Consider the following 17,772-nt stretch of genomic DNA (forward strand, 5'->3'; position numbering starts at 1 on the left):
AACCTTAGTTAAGTTGTCATCACTAGCAACACCTAACTGAGGCAACAAAAGTGAACAAGGAGTCGCCTCTTGAAAATTATGTCGTTTAGTATAATAAGCATCATAATAAAATATTAAAACACGTTGCAATTTAAATTAATAAGTGCTTATATATTTAAAAACTATATACCTTTACCACTGACTCAGGAGTTGGCTCCGGATTTTGAGCAACGGAGTTCATGGTCTTCGGTGTAGGATTTTGCCCTTCGGGGGTAGTAATGGGTTGGGGTGCTACGAGGGTAATGGGCTCGGGTGTTGGCTTGACCGAAGCGTTAGGTTCCCCGTGTTCACTTTGTTGATCCTCGACAATCAGGTTTGCCAAGTCTACAGTGGGTGCTCCCATCTTCTGCAACACGAGTGCCACTTTGGCCAGAACGTCCTTCGTAATTTCTGCTTTAAGGGTTGCTACTTCATCAGGTGGCATCGTTCAGGATTGAGTAGCAACACACTCTTTGTCGAATGCCTTCTTTAACCCCACGCGGATGCCTTCTTTTCCGACTACCCGCCCTCTATGGTCTTTCCCTAAGACCATATGCAATGCATCAACATTGCCTCTTGGGGTGAAATCCCCCTGTAGCTTCTTTTTCCTTCCAACCCATCTGTTCAACTAAAAAGTGACATATATAATAATTAGTATAAGTAAATAAAATCCAAAAAATACAAAACAAATCAAGAATATACTTAATAATTTCAAAACTCACCACAGCATTACCATCCTTCTTCGTTCCCGGATCAGTATTAGTAAATTTACCACTAGCATCTCGGAAATGAAGTCCGCAATACCAATCTCGCACCCGATCTTCAGCAGAAGTATTCACGGATGCGGAGGTAGTCATAGATGAGGGCTTGGCTGGACTTTGATTGGGGTATAAACCCACATCCACCCAATCTTTTTGAACCTCATCGTACTTTTTTGGGCCCAAGCGATGGTAAAACTTTCTTTTGCTTGCTGATTCAGAAGCTTTACCATGCTTTTTCTAATTAATCAATAGAAATCAAATGTCATATATTAGTTTAATGATTGAATCAAAAGAAGTAAATTCAAATCAAAAGCTATAATATAATATGGAATACTTACAACTTCAATGGGAGTTGTTCTTTTGGCAACAAAAGCCTCCCATTCATTCTTTGATATGTGACCCCATATTTTGTAGGGTATCTTTGAAGGTGCTTGCTCTCCATCTTCGTTTCTCGTTTTGACCTTTTTAGTCGTACGGGCACGCTTCTTCGTGATCCAGCCAATTATTAGCTTGGATTTGAAATCTCTGGATCTTTCAGCAACAGCTAAAACACATTCTTCTTCTCCTCATCGTTCTTGATGTGAAAAAGGTTCTACCAAAAAAAATTATATTTATTAGTGTCAACTAAATTAATTTTAAAATGAAACTAAATGAATAAAAATAGTAAAGTTGCTTACCATAGTATCATTCCATAGAGAGTTCTTCAAACCCTCTGGAACCTCGTTCCATGCGTACAATATGTAAATCTTGCGGATACATAGGCCCACTTGTTTTCCATATTGCCTACGACATTTTCCACAGGGTTGACCCAATGCATTGTATTCCATATTGCCCATTGTGAATAGAAATATATTAGAACATAGGAATGTACATTCAATTTTAATAAAATAGTGTTGTGTGTGAAAGTGCCAAAAAAGCTTAAAAAACCTTAAAATCGCAACTTACCAAGTAATATTTAGAATATGACTATGATTTACAATTCTAACCACTTCAACACAATAATATATACCAAATAGTGTTGTGTGCAAAGTTTCATGCAAAACAAACCAAGTTTGAGCTACTTTATGTGCAAAAGTGCCAAAAAAGCTTAAAAAAAACCTTAAAATCGCAACTTACCAAGTAATATTAAGAATATCACTATGATTTACAATTCTAAACACTTCAACACAATAATATATGCCAAATAGTGTTGTGTGCAAAGTTTCATACAAAACAAACTATATTTGAGCTACTTTATGCACGAAAGTGCCAAAAAAGCTTATAAAACCTTAAAATTCATACCTTGTGAATCACTTAATTCAAATGTACTCCTTCCGTGTGATCTACACGCATATAACCAACATCTACATCATCTTGATCCACTGATTTTGGATTGATAAAGGGCGGGGAGTCTTCAAAAGCTTCATATTCTTCCTCATCCTCAACTTCACCTATACCAAGGATGCTTCTTTTTCCCGGTACAACAATAGACCAGTTTTTATCAGACGGGTTTACAATGTAGAATACTTGCTTAGCTTGTGTGGCTAGTATGAATGGCTCCTCACTATCACGCAAACGAGCTTAGTCTACAAAAGTGAATCCACAAGGGTCATCATTTTTTATGCATCATCGATTATTATCTACCCACTTAAATTTGAAAAGACCAATAGTGAAAGTAGAGTAGTCAAGCTCCCATATTTCATGTACCCTCCCGTAGTATACCCATTTAGCATCAACCAGCGTTTGATCCTTGGAACTCGCGTAAAATGTAGATGACGCCAAAATAAAACTTCCACTATTCTGTAGATAAGATGAATTCTTATCTTGACCCTTAAATCAAAATGTGAAGCCATTGACATTGTAACCCTCATATTTGTTGAAATCATCACGAAGACCAAAAGTTAACCACTTAACAATTTCTGATACACCCTTGAGTTCTTCACTTATTACTCGATTATGAAACAAATCAATAAATGTCTTATTATTCAACTGCATCAATCCCTTATCCTCTTTACAAGGATATTTTGCGCGCAATATATCTAAATGCTCACTCAAAAAAGGATGGACTTCAGGAATATGATGCAACACATACAAGTGTGCTTGTAGAAGACTGTATCAAGGAGGTGTGATCGATTTGGAGCCAATTGTTGCTTTTTCCTCAAGCCTTCCTTCATGTCGAGAGGTGGGAAGTCCAATAGGCTTTGCCATGGCTAAATACTCGGCTATAAAGTTACTAATCTCATCGCTCATAGTGCCTTGAATCATACTCCCCTTGGGTTGTGCTGGATTCCTCACATTGTTTTGTAAAACACCCATGTGTCTTTCAAAAGGATAACACCACCTTAAAAAAACTACATATATACATAAGTAAATTATTCACATTCAATCTACCCTGAAATTCCTAATTAATTAAAATTATTCACATTCAAATATTCAACTACATACATACGTAAATTATTCACATTCAAATGTAAAATACATACCTTGGTAATGAGATATGATAATTTTGTTTCTACAATAAGATTATGTAACCTACAATGAAAAACAAAATCAAAATTAGTATAAAAAAAGACTAAATCCTTATTAAAACACAATGAAGCTATTCTTGAAGAACTTAAACAAAGATTGAAAAATTTATACCATGAAAAAGAATAAGCCTAGCCCTAATTTCGTGGCTTTTGAAGGAAAAGCAACAATGGTGGGTTGAAGAACTTAAACAAAGATGGAGAAGAAAATTCGTGCAATGGGTGTTTATTAAAGTAACAAATTTCAACAACACATTAACAGTAGAGTCGTGGGGTTTGGAAGATGATGAACGAAATGAAGAGAAAACACAGTAGAGTCGTCGGTTTTTGAAGAACTTGAAGAACTTGAAGAGATTTTTCGTGGGTTTTTGAAGAAATTTTCTGAAATGGAAGAGCTTGAAGAAGAAGATAGTTTCGTCGTGGGTTTAAGAAATACAACAGTTATTGAGGGTTTAAAGCAATTGAACGTTGAAACGCGGGTTTTAAATTTTTTAGACTGATTATTTGCTGTGGGCTAGCAAAAACCGCAGCATATAAGGGCTTATATGCTTCGGGCTTATTAAAACCACAGCATATAAGTGCTTATATGCTGCGGGCATCAAATGAACCGCAGCATTTGTTTTATATATTTTTTTTTTGCTTTTTTTTATTTTGCTATTTAATGTTGCGTCTAAGGAAAACCGCAGCAAATGACACGCAGCAAATACGTTTTTTTCCACTAGTGATTGCTTGTTTCTTTTTGCTCTTCTTATAATGTTATTTCTTCTTTTTAGGGCATTCTTTCAAAAGATGCTCTGTAGATCCACATTTGAAACAAGCAAGTTTCTTAGATTTAGAATTAGAATTAGAGGAGGACTTACCTTTATATTTGTTTCTTGATTTACATCTCTTAAATCTTTTTCTCATTCTCATTATGCCTTCTAGACCTCTTGTAATTAAGTTAAAGGGATCTTCCTAATCATCACTTTCTTTGTTTTTGCTTGAGGATTCTTCAAATTTCTTTGCCTTAAGTGCAAGATTCTTCATGAATGGTATGACATCACTTGCTCCATCATTATGTAGGGTAAGCTCATGAGTGGTGAGTTTTCCAAAAGGATCATCAAGCGATAGCACTCTCAAATCTTGGGCTTCTTCTATGGCGGTGACTTTTAGACCCCATTTGGATCTTGGAAGACATCTCAAGACCTTTTAGACCTTCTCTGCATTAGAAAAAGTTTTGTGAAGAGAGTTCAAACTTTTAGTAATTAATATAAAACGAGTAAACATCTCATTAATATTCTCATCCTTTTTCATCTTGAACATTTTGTACTGATGCATGAGGATGTTGATCTTTGTCTCCTTGACTTAGCTTGTTCCTTCATATGTCACGACCAATTTGTCCCCAAATTTCTTGGACTTGTGCAGATGAAACCCTATTGAATTCGGTACCATTTATAGTACAACATAATTGATTCATGGCTCTATATTTCTTGGACACGACTTCCAAATCACTTTGAGTGTATTTGGATTCGGACTTTTAAACATCATTTCCTTCCGATACCTTTTTCATGGGAACTATAAGTTCTTTTGCTATAATATCCCATAATTCCATGTCTTGATCTATCACAAATATCTTCATCAATGTTTTCCATTCTGAAGAATGTTCCACCAAACAAGAGAGGCCTTGAACACAAACGACCTTGAGCAAACAAAACTTCTCCAATTGAATCCATCACAAGATAGTTAATCTTCACACGTGAAACTCAGCTTTGATATCAATTGAAGGTTGATTGGGGGGGTTAAAAGTAGGAATGCAAACGGGGCGGGGCGGGGCGGGTACTGGAATTACCATCCCCATCCCCATCCCATCCCCGCGGCGGGTATAATTTTTTTCCCCGTCCCCGCCCCGATGGATTTGTATCTAAAACCATCCCCGCCCCACCACCCATCTGGGTATCCATCCCCGTGTAATACTCATTTTCCCCGCCCCACCACCCGTCAAATCCCCGCTTAATACCCATCTGTGCCACATATTTATATTCAATCCTTGTCTCAAAAAAACACATAACCAAAGTCTCAAACAAATATACATGTCTAAAACAAAAGTATTTTAACATCAACTCAAAATCATCCAAAGTAAATATAAAATCATCCAAACTAAGATAACAATTAAATATAAAATAACCAACAAAATAAAAAAGATACACTAATCAAAACAATATTAAAACATGCTAAAACTAAATTAAATTAAATTATCATTAAACAAAAAAATAAAACACTAGTTAACAAATAAGTAAAACAAAAAGTAAACATGAAAAAAAACAAAAACAAAATTTAAAATTTGATACTGGATGAAGCATACTTTATGAAAAAAATTGATTAGCTATCTATCTTCCAGGATCCACCCATTTCTAATTCTTTACTGTTTGTTTAGATTATGCATATTATGATTTTCATAATCCTTATCAAATCTCCAATTAGGCTCCAAAAGGCCAAATTTAGGGTTTCGAAAATAATTTTTAAAAAAAAATAAATAAACCGGATACCGGATACCCGGTTTCCCAAAATTTGTACATATTTTGAGGCGGGTATCTTGAGGCGGGGCGGGGCGGGGCGGGGATGGGGCGGGTATCACCTAAAACCCATCCCCATCCCCATCCCCACGGTGGGTATGAATTTTATACCCGTACCCGCCCCATGACCCATCAAACCGGGACCCATCCCCTCCCCGATGGGGCGGGGATGGGGCGGGTCTCCTATTAGACCCGCCCCGCCTGCATCCCTAGTTAAAAGAGAGTATGCCCAATTAAAATTTTTCCTTGACAGATAGCTTAAGAGCGTGTGAGACGCTTCAAACAATTTTTTAGAAATTGTTCTTAGGTCGAATAACAAATCTAAGACTTAAGTGCGGAAATAAAATATAGACAAGACAAGCGATTTGTGATAATAATTTGTTTTGTGTATATTTCCAGTTCAATTTCGGTTTTATTAAGTAGAATTCAGAATTAACTATATAACAATTAGAGAAATTACTTTATAGAATAGTTTTATTGATATAATTCTCTAAGATAATAATCCTAGTCTTATTAAGAAGGTCATTATGTACATATATCATTTCAAGCAAAGAAGAAGATGCAATTAAAGAATCAGATCAGACTGAGATGCGCGGCCTGCGGAGTTTTACGCGGCTCGCGCTTATGCGGCCCGAGGAGTTTTACGCGGGTTGCGGAGTTCAGTCTGTAGGCTGGGCGGCTATTTCACTTTTCCCATTTCAGCTTTCATTTTCAATTGGATGTTTAGAAGGGTTTGGGAGGCGACTTGCAAAGAGGAATGATGAGCAAATCCAATGGCAAGAAGCTTCATCAAATCTTTATAAATAGAAAAGAAAGCTTAGGAATGGGATCATCTTGTAGTTTTTCATTAAAATACTTCTTCTTCTTCATTTCTGATTTTCCATGGTTATGGAGCTTCAAGCTTAGATTTTCATTTCTTGAGGAAGGTTGATTGGAAACTTCTAATTACTCATTGTAAGAATTCCTCTACTTAATATACTTTTGATTATTGAAGAGTTCTTATTATAATCTTATGAACGTTGTTTGAATTGAAAATCAACTATTGTTCTTGTTATTGCAATATTCATTTATGCTAAATCTATTTGCAAAATCAGTTAGTTTTGTAGTTGGATTAACGGTAGCAACTAGTTCAAATTGTGAATGCAGATTATGAATGATTAGAATCTAAATGAACTTTTCATTTTGATTGAAAACTATTTGCTTGAATAGTTTTAGCAAACCTATTGATTCTCTTTTCTTAAAGTTATTGTTGGATTGAATTTATTCCCTGATTGGAGTGAATTAACTAATAGTAAGAGCTTTACATTCAAACTGATTTTGATGTTTAGCTACACTTAAGGAGAATAGAAGTATAACCATCTTCACAATAGGTAGTCAAAAGTGAATTTCTTAAGTAAAGTATTCAATGATCAATGAGAAACAAGAAGTATACAATCAACTTAACTCAAGATATACTTTCCATTGATTGTTAGAAAACACCATTGTTATAGATTTCCCTTAGTCAAGTTAGTTTATTTCAGAAAAGCAAATCAAAACCCCCCTTTTTCTTTGTGTTATTGATTGTTTTCAATTTCATCTGCTAAAGCACATATCATACTATTCTCAAACCCCATCTCTCTGTGGATACGAACCTTACTACCATACTACATTAAGTTGTATTTGGAAAGTAAGTGAATTTATTTTTGGTTAGAGTTTAGGCGACTGAAAAAGAACCTACCAAATTTTGGCGCCGTTGCCGGGGAGAATTGGCGTGTTTGTATATTTTAGTGTGAATTGTGGATTGTGTGCTTTCATTCCTTGTTTATGGTACATACTCGTAACTCTAACAAGGAGGAACTATAGTACGATCCCGAATTGGATCTAACCCTTTTCAGGATAAGGAAGGAATTGAGAAACAATTTTCTAGAGCTACCATTTGCAGAAAAAGTAGAAGAAGAAATGGCTCGAAGGGAGAATCGTACCTTGAGGGAGCTCACTTTTCCCAGTATTGATCAACAACCCTTGTGCATTACATATCAACAAGAAGATGAAGGTGGCACTTTTGAGCTTAAATCGGGTTTAATCCATTTACTACCTTCATTCCATGGGTCAAATGGAGAGGATCCCAACAAGTTTTTATCTGAATTTCATGTGGTTTGTGGTGGTATGAGACCGAATGGAGCAACAGAGGAGAAGGTGAAACTTAGAGCATTCCCTTTTGCCCTAAAGGATGCGGTTAAGAATTCGCTTTATTACTTACCACCAGGTTGTGTCACCACTTGGGCAGAGATGAAAAAGAGATTCCTTGAAAAATACTTTCCAGCTTCAAAATCATCCACTCTAAAGAAAGAAATTAGCAACATTGAACAAAATAGTGATGAATCATTTTATGAGTATTGGGAAAGATTTAAAAGGTTGTGTGCGAGCTGTACCTATCATGGGTACCACGATGAAGATCTCATTATGTATTTTTACAATGGGCTTGTCAATGATGATGTAAGAATGATAAATGCAGCTAGTGGAGGTTCCATTATCAATAACACACCGAAAGCTCCAAGGGCATTGATTGAAGAACTGGCTGAAGATTCTAGGCAATTCAACAAGAGATCCCACGATAAAAGAGCAATTAGAGAAAATGTTAGCACTGAGTCTAAGGTTGGTAAACTAGAAGATCAAATGCAAGCATTAACATCAATGATGAGAGATTTCATAGTTAAGGGAAAAGCACAACAAGTGAAGTCATGCGGCATTTTCTCTTTTAATCATCCTACAGATTCTTGCCCTCAGTTACAAGAAGAAGTTAATGAAGAAGTTAGTGCAATTGGTTTTCAAAACCAAGGGTTTCAGAAAAGAAATGATTCGTTTTCCAATACATACAATCCAAGGTGGAGAGACCATCTAAATCTCAAGTATGGGAATCCATCAAGGAATCAACAATAATCATTCTTCAAGCCACAACAACAATCCTATCCTAGACCCCCACATCACGGTCAAGGATCAAGTTCGAATTATGTCCACCGAAGAAATGTTGAATACTCTAACAAAGAACATGATTCAATTCCAAGATGAGACTCGTTCAAGCATCAAGAACATTGAAAGACAAATGGGTCAAATCTCAGGAGCAATTAGTAATTTAGAGGCTAGAGATTCAGAGAAGTTGCCATCACAAACAGAACCAAATCCAAGGATGAATGCTAGTGCAATGACTCTTAGAAATGGAATAGAGTTGCAAGGTAATGAGAGAACCATAGCAAGAGATAAAGAACTCCAATAAGAAACTGTTGTGCATGAACCTTCATCTTTAGAAGCTCAAGCACCCCTATCACAAGAAGAGAAGAATGTTACAACTGCTCCTTTACCACAATATAAAGTGGTTACACCTTTTTCAGAGGCATTAAAGGAAAGGAGAAAGCATGAAGCTGACAAGGACATCTATGAGGTTTTTAAGAAGTGTGAAGTAAACATTCCTCTCTTAGATGCTTTAAAGCGAATTCCAAGATATGCCAAATTCCTTAAAGAACTTTATACGGCAAAGAGAAAGCAAAGATTAAAGGGAATTCAAAAGGTGAAGATGAGTGAGCACATTTCAGCCATATTTCAAAGAAAGCTACCGCCTAAATGTGGAGATCCAGGTATGTTCACTGTCCCTTGCATTATAGGTGAGCTTACATCTCAAAAAGCCATGTTAGACTTAGGGGCATCAATCAATGTAATTCCATATTCATTATATAAGTCTTTGAAACTTGGTACATTGCATGAAACAAGTGTTGTGATACAATTAGCTAACTGTAGTGATACATTAATAGTAGAGGATGTCTTAGTTGAAGTAGGAAATCTTATATTTCCTGCCGATTTTTATGTTTCAGATATGGAACATGATAAATATGCAGCACCTATCTTGCTAGGTAGACCTTTCATGAAAACTGCCAAGACTAAGATTGATGTAGATACATGATCACTTACCATGGAATTTGATGGTAGTAAGGTAGAGTTTGACATTTATGACTCTATGAAATTTCCGCCTAAGGACCATTCTTGTTTTTCTATTGATTTAGTTGATATATCTAGTCAAGATATGTTTGATATAAATGGCCAAGATAAACTCAAGGTGGCCATTGAGCATGATTTAAATGAAAATAATAAGGAATATGTTTTGAGTGCTGAATTGCAGGAAGTTTTTGCAAGATTTGAAGAAGCAAGAACAACTTTCACTTCTTCCTTCTCATTTAGAGCCATTACCACTAACCACACCCAAGGAGAATTTGTTACCCTCTGTTTTGCAGGCACCCAAGGTAGAACTTAAGCCATTACCCGAACATCTAAAGTATGTCTTCCTTGGGGAGAATGAGACCTTGCCATTGATTATTTCAAGCAAGCTGACAAGAGAGCAAGAGAACAAGTTGGTTGAAGTCCTAAAGCAACATAAGGAGGCCATGGGATGGTCGATTGCAGACATCAAGGGCATAAGCCCTACTACATGCATGCATCGAATTTTTTTGGAAAATGATGCCAAGCCAGTAAGACAACCCCAAAGAACGTTGAACCCACCAACGATGGAGTTAGTGAAAGCTGAAATTTTGAAAAGCAGGTATTATTTATCTAATATCTGATAGTGAATTGGTAAGTCCTACTCAAGTGGTGCCAAAGAAAACTAGTGTTACTGTAGTGAAGAACCAAAATGGTGAGTTGGTTCCAACAAGCATTCAAAATGGATGGCGTGTATGCATTGATTACCGTAGGCTAAATGTGGTGACTAGGAAAGACCACTTTCCATTGCCTTTTATCGATCAAATGCTAGAAAGGCTTGCTAGTCACGCATTTTATTGTTTCTTAGATGGATATTCAGGTTATTTGCAGGTACCTATTGCTCTAAAAGATCAAGAAAAGACAACATTCACATGCCCATTCGGTACATTTGCTTATAGGCGCATGCCTTTTGGACTTTGTAGTGCACCTGCTACATTCCAAATATGTATGGTGAGTATCTTTTCTGAATTTATAGAAAACTTTGTGAAAGTTTTCATGGATGACTTCACAATCCATGGAGACACATTTGATGAATGTTTGAATCATCTTGCATTAGTACTTAGGAGATGCATAGACACTAATCTCGTGCTAAACTTGGAAAAATGCCATTTATGGTTGAACAAGGAATTATGCTAGGTCATGTAGTGTCTGCAAAGGGTATCGAGGTAAATAAGGCAAAAATTGACATCATACAATCTTTACCCTATCCCACTAATGTTCGAGAAATACGATCTTTTCTTGGTCATGCAGGTTTCTATCGTAGGTTTATTAAAGGCTTCTCCAAAATTGCAGTTCCATTATGTAGGTTGTTGCAAAAGGATGTAGAGTTCATTTTTGATGAAAGTTGCAAGAAGGCGTTTGATACGCTAAAGAATAAACTCATATCAGCTCCAATCATTCAACCCCCCATTTGGTCACTTCCATTTGAGATTATGTGTGACGCAAGTGACTACGCTATTGGGGCCGTGGTAGGACAAAGAATAGGAAAGATTCCACATGCTATATATTACGCGTCAATGACCTTGAATGAGGCTCAACACAACTATTCAACCACTGAAACAGAGTTGTTGGCGGTAGTATTTTCATTAGAAAAGTTTAGATCTTATTTGCTTGGTACAAAGGTTATTGTATATACTGACCATGTAGCCCTACGTCACTTGAAGACAAAGAAAGAGGCAAAGCCAAGATTAATAAGATGGATTCTTTTGTTAAGTGAGTTTGATTTGGAAGTAAAAGACAAAAAAGGCACAGAAAACATGGTAGCAGATCATTTGAGCAGGATCACACCACATGAAAGCATGCATTCAAACAAAGATGTCTCAATGAAATATAACATTCGAAGAATTTCTAGATGAGCAACTGTTCGCAATCAAGGCTTATCATCCATGGTATGCTAATGTTGTAAATTTTCTTGTGTCTACCAGGTTTTTCACGGATTTCACAAAATCTCAAAAAAAACAAACTAAGAAGTGACGCAAAACACTACATTTGGGACTATCCATACCTATGGAAACAATGTACGGATCAAATCATACGGAGGTGTGTCCCTGATGGTGAGGTAATATCAATTTTAAAATTTTGTCATTCATATGCTTGTGGAGGCCATTTCGGACCTAGGAGGACAGTAAGGAAAATTGTAGACTGTGGATTTTATTGGCCTCGTTTGAATAGAGACGCTTACTACTTTTGTAAGTCATGTGATAAGTGTCAAAGAGTAGGGAATATTTTTCAAAGGAATGGGATGCCACAACAACCTCTATTATATTGTGAAATCTTTGAGGTTTGGGGCATCGATTTTATGGGACCATTTCCCAACTCTTTTGGTTTTATTTATATATTAGTAGCTGTTGATTATGTCTCGAAATGGGTGGAAGCAAAGGCCACCCGAACTGATGATTCTAAAGTTGTTGCAGATTTTATCAAAGCTAACATCCTTTCTAGGTTTGAAATTCCAAGAGCTTTGATAAGTGATAAGGGAACTCATTTTTGCAACCGAACCATTGGGGCTTTATTAAAGAAATATCATATGACACACAAGATATCCACCGCTTACCATCTACAAACAAATGGGCAAGCAGAAGTATCAAATAGAGAAATCAAGTCCATCTTGGAAAAGACGGTCAATCCGAATAGAAAAGATTGGAGTTTAAGGTTGGATGATACACTATGGGCATACAGGATAGCCTATAAAACACCAATTGGAATGTCACCATACCGTCTTGTTTTCGGGAAAGCCTGTCACTTACCTGTTGAGTTAGAACATAAGGAGTATTGGGCCGTAAAGTGTGTCCACATGAGTTTAGAAGAGTCCGGTTTGCATAGAAAATTACAGCTACAAGAGTTGGAAGAAATTAGATTTGAGGCTTATGAGAATGCTGAAATCTATAAAGCAAAGACTAAGGCTTGGCATGATAAGATGATAAGTAGGAAGACCTTTGAAGTCGGTCAAAAAGTTCTTCTATTCTAATACCGCCTTCGTTTATTTCCAAGAAAGCTGAGGTCCCGTTGGATAGGACCATTCATAGTTGTCAAAGTGTTTCCACATGGAGCTGTGGAAATTCAAAGTGAAGAAACTTCTAAAATCTTCAAGGTAAATGGGCAAAGATTGAAGCCATACTATGAAGGTTTTCAACCGAAAGATGTGGAAAAACAAAGCTTAGAGGATCCGGTGTATAGAGGCATCGGAAGCACTAAGTCGTGCCAACGACATTAAATATATGGAGCTTCTCGGGAGGCAACCCGAGTTTATGTTTGTGTTAATTTTCATTATTGTGTTTAGTTTGATTTTCTTTACATTACACATTTTATTTTATTATTTTTTTTTGCAGGTAAACGATGCATTGGAGCTAGCTAGAAGACCTTTTGAATTTAGGGTATGTTATTTATTTAAAAAAAAAGACACGTGAAGAACAATTTTAGAAGCAGACAAACCCAACTTCGCGGCTCGCCTATATCTCCGCGGCACGCGGAGTGCTTGCTGACCTAATCCACGCCTCGCGTAGTTCTACGTGGCCCGCGAAGTGCCTGCTGCCCACCCGATACATATTTGAAAAATTCATCATCTTCTTCAATCTTTCACTTCCCTTTTCAAAACCCAACCATTCCTTCTCTCTTAAACCCTTCTTCTTCACTCAATCCTCCTCACATTCTTTCATTCCTACTTAAAAATCATCATTCCAAGAAGTAAAACTACAATCCAACAACAAAAATTCCATAAAAAATCAGAAATTCAACCACTTTTCATGTTTTTTATTAAACCCTAGAAAGTTTTGGGAATCTTTGTTTGATGAATCATTGAGTAAAATTGAGAACATAGCTTTGAAATTTATCAACTAAGAAACTTTTGGTTCACAACAAACATCAACAAGAAACTTATTTGGAGGAAATCTTCAACACATTGTGGTATAATCCATTTACTACCTTTCTTTTTCATCTTTATAATTTTTTGTTGATAATTGTTGTTATATTTTTGAGAATTATTAGTAGTGGTGATTAACATTGTGGTGATTGTTGAGATTTAATTGGGAATTGGTGATTTTTGTGCTTAGAGAGGGAGTAGAAATGAAATTTTTTGAATTATTGAAAACCATGGCTCCTAAGAGAAGAAGAGGTGCTTCTACATCAAACCCAAATGTCCCTAGAATCAACTCCTTAGGGCTTCTAAACCTTGATGACAATGCCAAAATACGATGGGGGAGACTTGATTCGGGGAATAGACAAATCTTAGAAACAAAGTTTGCTTGCATACAAAGTCTAGAAACCTTAGGTTTGATGGAACCCATTGAACAATTGCTTGGGAAAGTGGGTTTAACCAATTTCCTTCAAGTAAGTGCCTCAACCTACCTTAGGTACACTCTAGAATTTCTCTCAACTTTGGAGAAGGGAGAAGATGAGGAAGGTCCTTTCATCACTTTTCACTTAAATGATGAAGAATATACCATGTCTTTTGAGGAAGTGAAAGAAGATTTTGGGTGGGATTATGAGTATGACCCTAGCTTTAATACTTGTGAAGGATACAATGAGGGCATATTTTGGAGTCACATAACTCATGGTCAAAGATGGAACAGCAAATGCAAAAACAGCCATATACCTCATCCAGCACTAAGATTCATCAACCGGTTGCTTAGTGCCACAATCTTTTGTCATGGGGAACCCACAAACATACCTAAGTTTGACTTAAAATGTTTGTGGGCAATGACACCCCAAGGGGTAGGATGTCCAGATTGGGTAAATATTTGGGTTTCAAATTGCATTGAGTTGGACAAGAAGGACAAAGGAAAAATTAGTATGGGAGGGATGGTCACCGTGTTAGCATCACATCTAGGCATTGAGGTTTCTTTAGATGAAGATGGAAACAGAATTTTAAAACCCTTAGGAACCCCAAATGACTATGATCATTTCCCTTCCTATCTTTATAACCTCAATGCATTAAAGAGGGCATTCATGTTGTAGAGTCCACCTGTAGGAGATTCATATATTTGGCTTTATAGGGCAAATAATATCAAGTACATGGTACTTCCTCAAGAACGCACAATGAATACAGAGCATACAACCCCTGCCCAACTTTACCTACCGCCGGATGAGCACTATAGAGCCGGTGTTGAAGAGGAATATGGGAGAATTGTAGCACCCGACCCTCCAATTCCACAGCAGCCCCAAGATATCTATGCAAGTATGGAAACTAGGATAGCTTCCATGGAGAATGCACAACTTGCATTTGGGGCTCAACTCAATGAGCTACAACTCCAAGGTGATTATTTGGAGGACACAATGTATTCGATGTCTAACATGGTTTTCGCCATGAATAACTTCTTTGTATCTCAACATCCATCATACACAAACCCAACACCCTCCATCCAAGCGAATCTTGAAAGGCGAAGAGAGCAACGTGCCTTAAGGAGGGCACATAGCAGGAATCATTGAGGACAATGCTCCAAATTACTGTGGGGAGGATGTGTACATATTCAAGCTTTCTAGTACTTTTTCTTTTCAATCATTGTTATAAAAAAATAAAAAAAAATAAAAAAAAACAAAGAAAAGAATGAAATCCCCGTTAGGTGAAAACCCACAAGGGTGGGCACCTAGGCAAAAGTTAAGGGGGCCTCGCTAAGTGAAAACTTGTAAAGGTACTTAGGCAAAAACAAGAGGCTATGTAAGTGAGTAGTGAGAAAAAAGAATAGAGAGAAAATGAGATAAAAAGAGTGGCTAGGTGAAAACCCGAAAGGGCACCTAGGCAAAATGAATTGAGAGATAAAAGAAAAGAGAGGAAGAAAGAACACTAACATCTCCAGTTCAAGCACGCATTGAAACTCTCTACTCATGCGAGAAGGAAACAACAACGAGGCACAAGTATTTCAAGGATTCTTTGTAATTTTTTCATGAGAGTGCCATTTCTTTTTTAAGCTTAAAATTCATTTGGTTGATAAATTCTTTTTGGGATTACTTTTGGGATTTTTGGGACTTACTCGAGGGCGAGTAAGGTTCAAGTGTGGGGGAATTTGATAATAATTTGTTTTGTGTATTTTTCCAGTTCAATTTCGGTTTTATGAAGTAGAATTTAGATTTAACTATAAAACAATTAGAGAAATTACTTTATAGAATAGTTTTATTGATGTAATTCTCTAAGATGAGAATCCTAGTCTTATTAAGAAGGTCATTATGTAAATATATCATTTCAAGCAAAGAAGAAGAAGCAAGCAAAGAATCGAATCAGACTGAGATGCGCGGCTCGCGGAGTTTTATGCGGCTTTATGCGGCCCGCGGAGTTTTACGCAGGGTGTGGAGTTCAGTCTGTAGGCTGGGCGGCTATTTCATTTTTCCCATTTCAGCTTTCATTTTCGATTGGATGTTTAGAGGGGTTTGGGAGGCGACTTGCAAAGAGGAATGATGAGCAAATCCAATGGCAAGAAGCTTCATCAAATCTTTATAAATAGACAAGAAAGCTTAGGAATGGGATCATCTTGTAGTTTTTCATTAAAATACTTCTTCTTCTTCATTTCTGATTTTCTATGGTTATGGAGCTTCAACCTTAGATTTTCATTTCTTGAGGAAGGTTGATTGGAAACTTCTAATTATTCATTGTAAGAATTCCTCTACTTAATATACTTTTGATTATAGAAGAGTTCTTATTATAATCTTATGAACGTTGTTTGAATTGAAAATCAACTATAGTTCTTGTTATTGCAATATTCATTTATAATAAATCTATTTGCAAAATCAGTTAGTTTTGTACTTGGATTAATGGTAGCAACTAGTTCTAATTGTGAATGCAGATTATGAATGATTAGAATCTAAGTGAACTTTTCATTTTGATTGAAAACTATTTGCTTGAATAGTTTTAGTAAACCTATTGATTCTCTTTTCTTAAAGTTATTGTTGGATTGAATTTATTCCCTGATTGGAGTGAATTAACTAATAGTAAGAGCTTTACATTCAAACTGATTTTGATGTTTAGCTACACTTAAGGAGAATAGAAGTATAATCATCTTCACAATAGGTAGTCAAAAGTGAATTTCTTAAGTAAAGTATTCAATGATCAATGAGAAACAAGAAGTATACAATCAACTTAACTCAAGATATACTTTCCATTGATTTTTAGAAAACACCATTGTTATAGATTTCACTTAGTCAAGTTAGTTTATTTCTGAAAAACAAATCAAAACCCCCCTTTTTCTTTGTATTATTGATTGTTTTTAATTTCATCTGCTAAAGCACATATCATACTATTCTCAAACCCCATCTCTCTGTGGATACGAACCTTACTACCCTACTACATTAAGTTGTATTTGGAAAGTAAGTGAATTTATTTTTGGTTAGAGTTTAGGCGACTGAAAAAGAACCTACCAATTTGTTATCGAGGTTCAACTATCAATAGCCTACTCCTCGCTTATAGGTTCATTTCAACCCATTAGGATTCAAACCTCTTTTATTAATGGAAACTAGACCACTAAAAAAAATCTCTCTATCTTCTCACACCACCTTCTTCCCCTTGAAGAATGATCTACAAATTCCCTTAATAAAAGACTAATCCTCTTCTCACAAAAGAGAAAAGAACCGAATAATTTGAAAAGTATTTAAGATTTGAGGTGTAATTATATAATTAATCTAATTCCCTTAAACACTAAGACCTATTATAATATTTGAGAGTTAGAAAACTATTAAACAACAATTACAACTCTTTTGAATAAGTTAAGCGTAATAGATCAAAGCATGTAATGTTGTAATGTAATGTGTGTCATTCTTCAAATTTGATGAAGCTTCAATATATAGGACGCCTCCTACTAGCTGTTGCTTGTTATTAGCTTCATCACCTTATTTGTCTCCTTATTTATCTCAACTTAGTTATGTTTTACTTCAAATTAAAAGCCTAGTACTGCAAGTAGTTAAATGCTCCTCTAGAATTCTTGCTAACACGTTTAGCTATTTTTTAGA

General features: G+C 36.1%; 2 protein-coding genes across 2 annotated transcripts; both read left to right on the forward strand.

Moving 5' to 3' along the window:
* Nucleotides 1–6,459: 6,459 nt before the first annotated feature.
* Nucleotides 6,460–8,754, forward strand: LOC130824920 (uncharacterized). The gene is made up of 2 exons (XM_057689943.1): nucleotides 6,460–6,611; nucleotides 7,710–8,754. The coding sequence occupies exons 1-2, from the start codon at nucleotides 6,460–6,462 to the stop codon at nucleotides 8,752–8,754; spliced, it is 1,197 nt and encodes a 398-aa protein (XP_057545926.1).
* A 70-nt stretch (nucleotides 8,755–8,824) lies between these two features.
* On the forward strand, nucleotides 8,825–9,769 carry LOC130824921 (uncharacterized). The gene is made up of 2 exons (XM_057689944.1): nucleotides 8,825–9,047; nucleotides 9,120–9,769. Exons 1-2 carry the CDS (start codon nucleotides 8,825–8,827, stop codon nucleotides 9,767–9,769), a joined length of 873 nt encoding a protein of 290 aa, XP_057545927.1.
* Nucleotides 9,770–17,772: the final 8,003 nt, after the last annotated feature.

The sequence above is a fragment of the Amaranthus tricolor genome, chromosome 10 (genome assembly GCF_026212465.1).
Source record: "Amaranthus tricolor cultivar Red isolate AtriRed21 chromosome 10, ASM2621246v1, whole genome shotgun sequence".
Lineage (NCBI taxonomy): Eukaryota > Viridiplantae > Streptophyta > Magnoliopsida > Caryophyllales > Amaranthaceae > Amaranthus > Amaranthus tricolor.

Coding starts and splice junctions, on each gene's coding strand:
- LOC130824920 (XM_057689943.1), top strand. CDS start 6,460: ATGCGGCCCGAGGAGTTTTACGCGGGTTGCGGAGTTCAGTCTGTAGGC. Junction 6,612..7,709: donor AATGATGAGCAAATCCAATG/GCAAGAAGCTTC, acceptor AACCCTTTTCAG/GATAAGGAAGGAATTGAGAA.
- LOC130824921 (XM_057689944.1), top strand. CDS start 8,825: ATGTCCACCGAAGAAATGTTGAATACTCTAACAAAGAACATGATTCAA. Junction 9,048..9,119: donor AAATGGAATAGAGTTGCAAG/GTAATGAGAGAA, acceptor CTTCATCTTTAG/AAGCTCAAGCACCCCTATCA.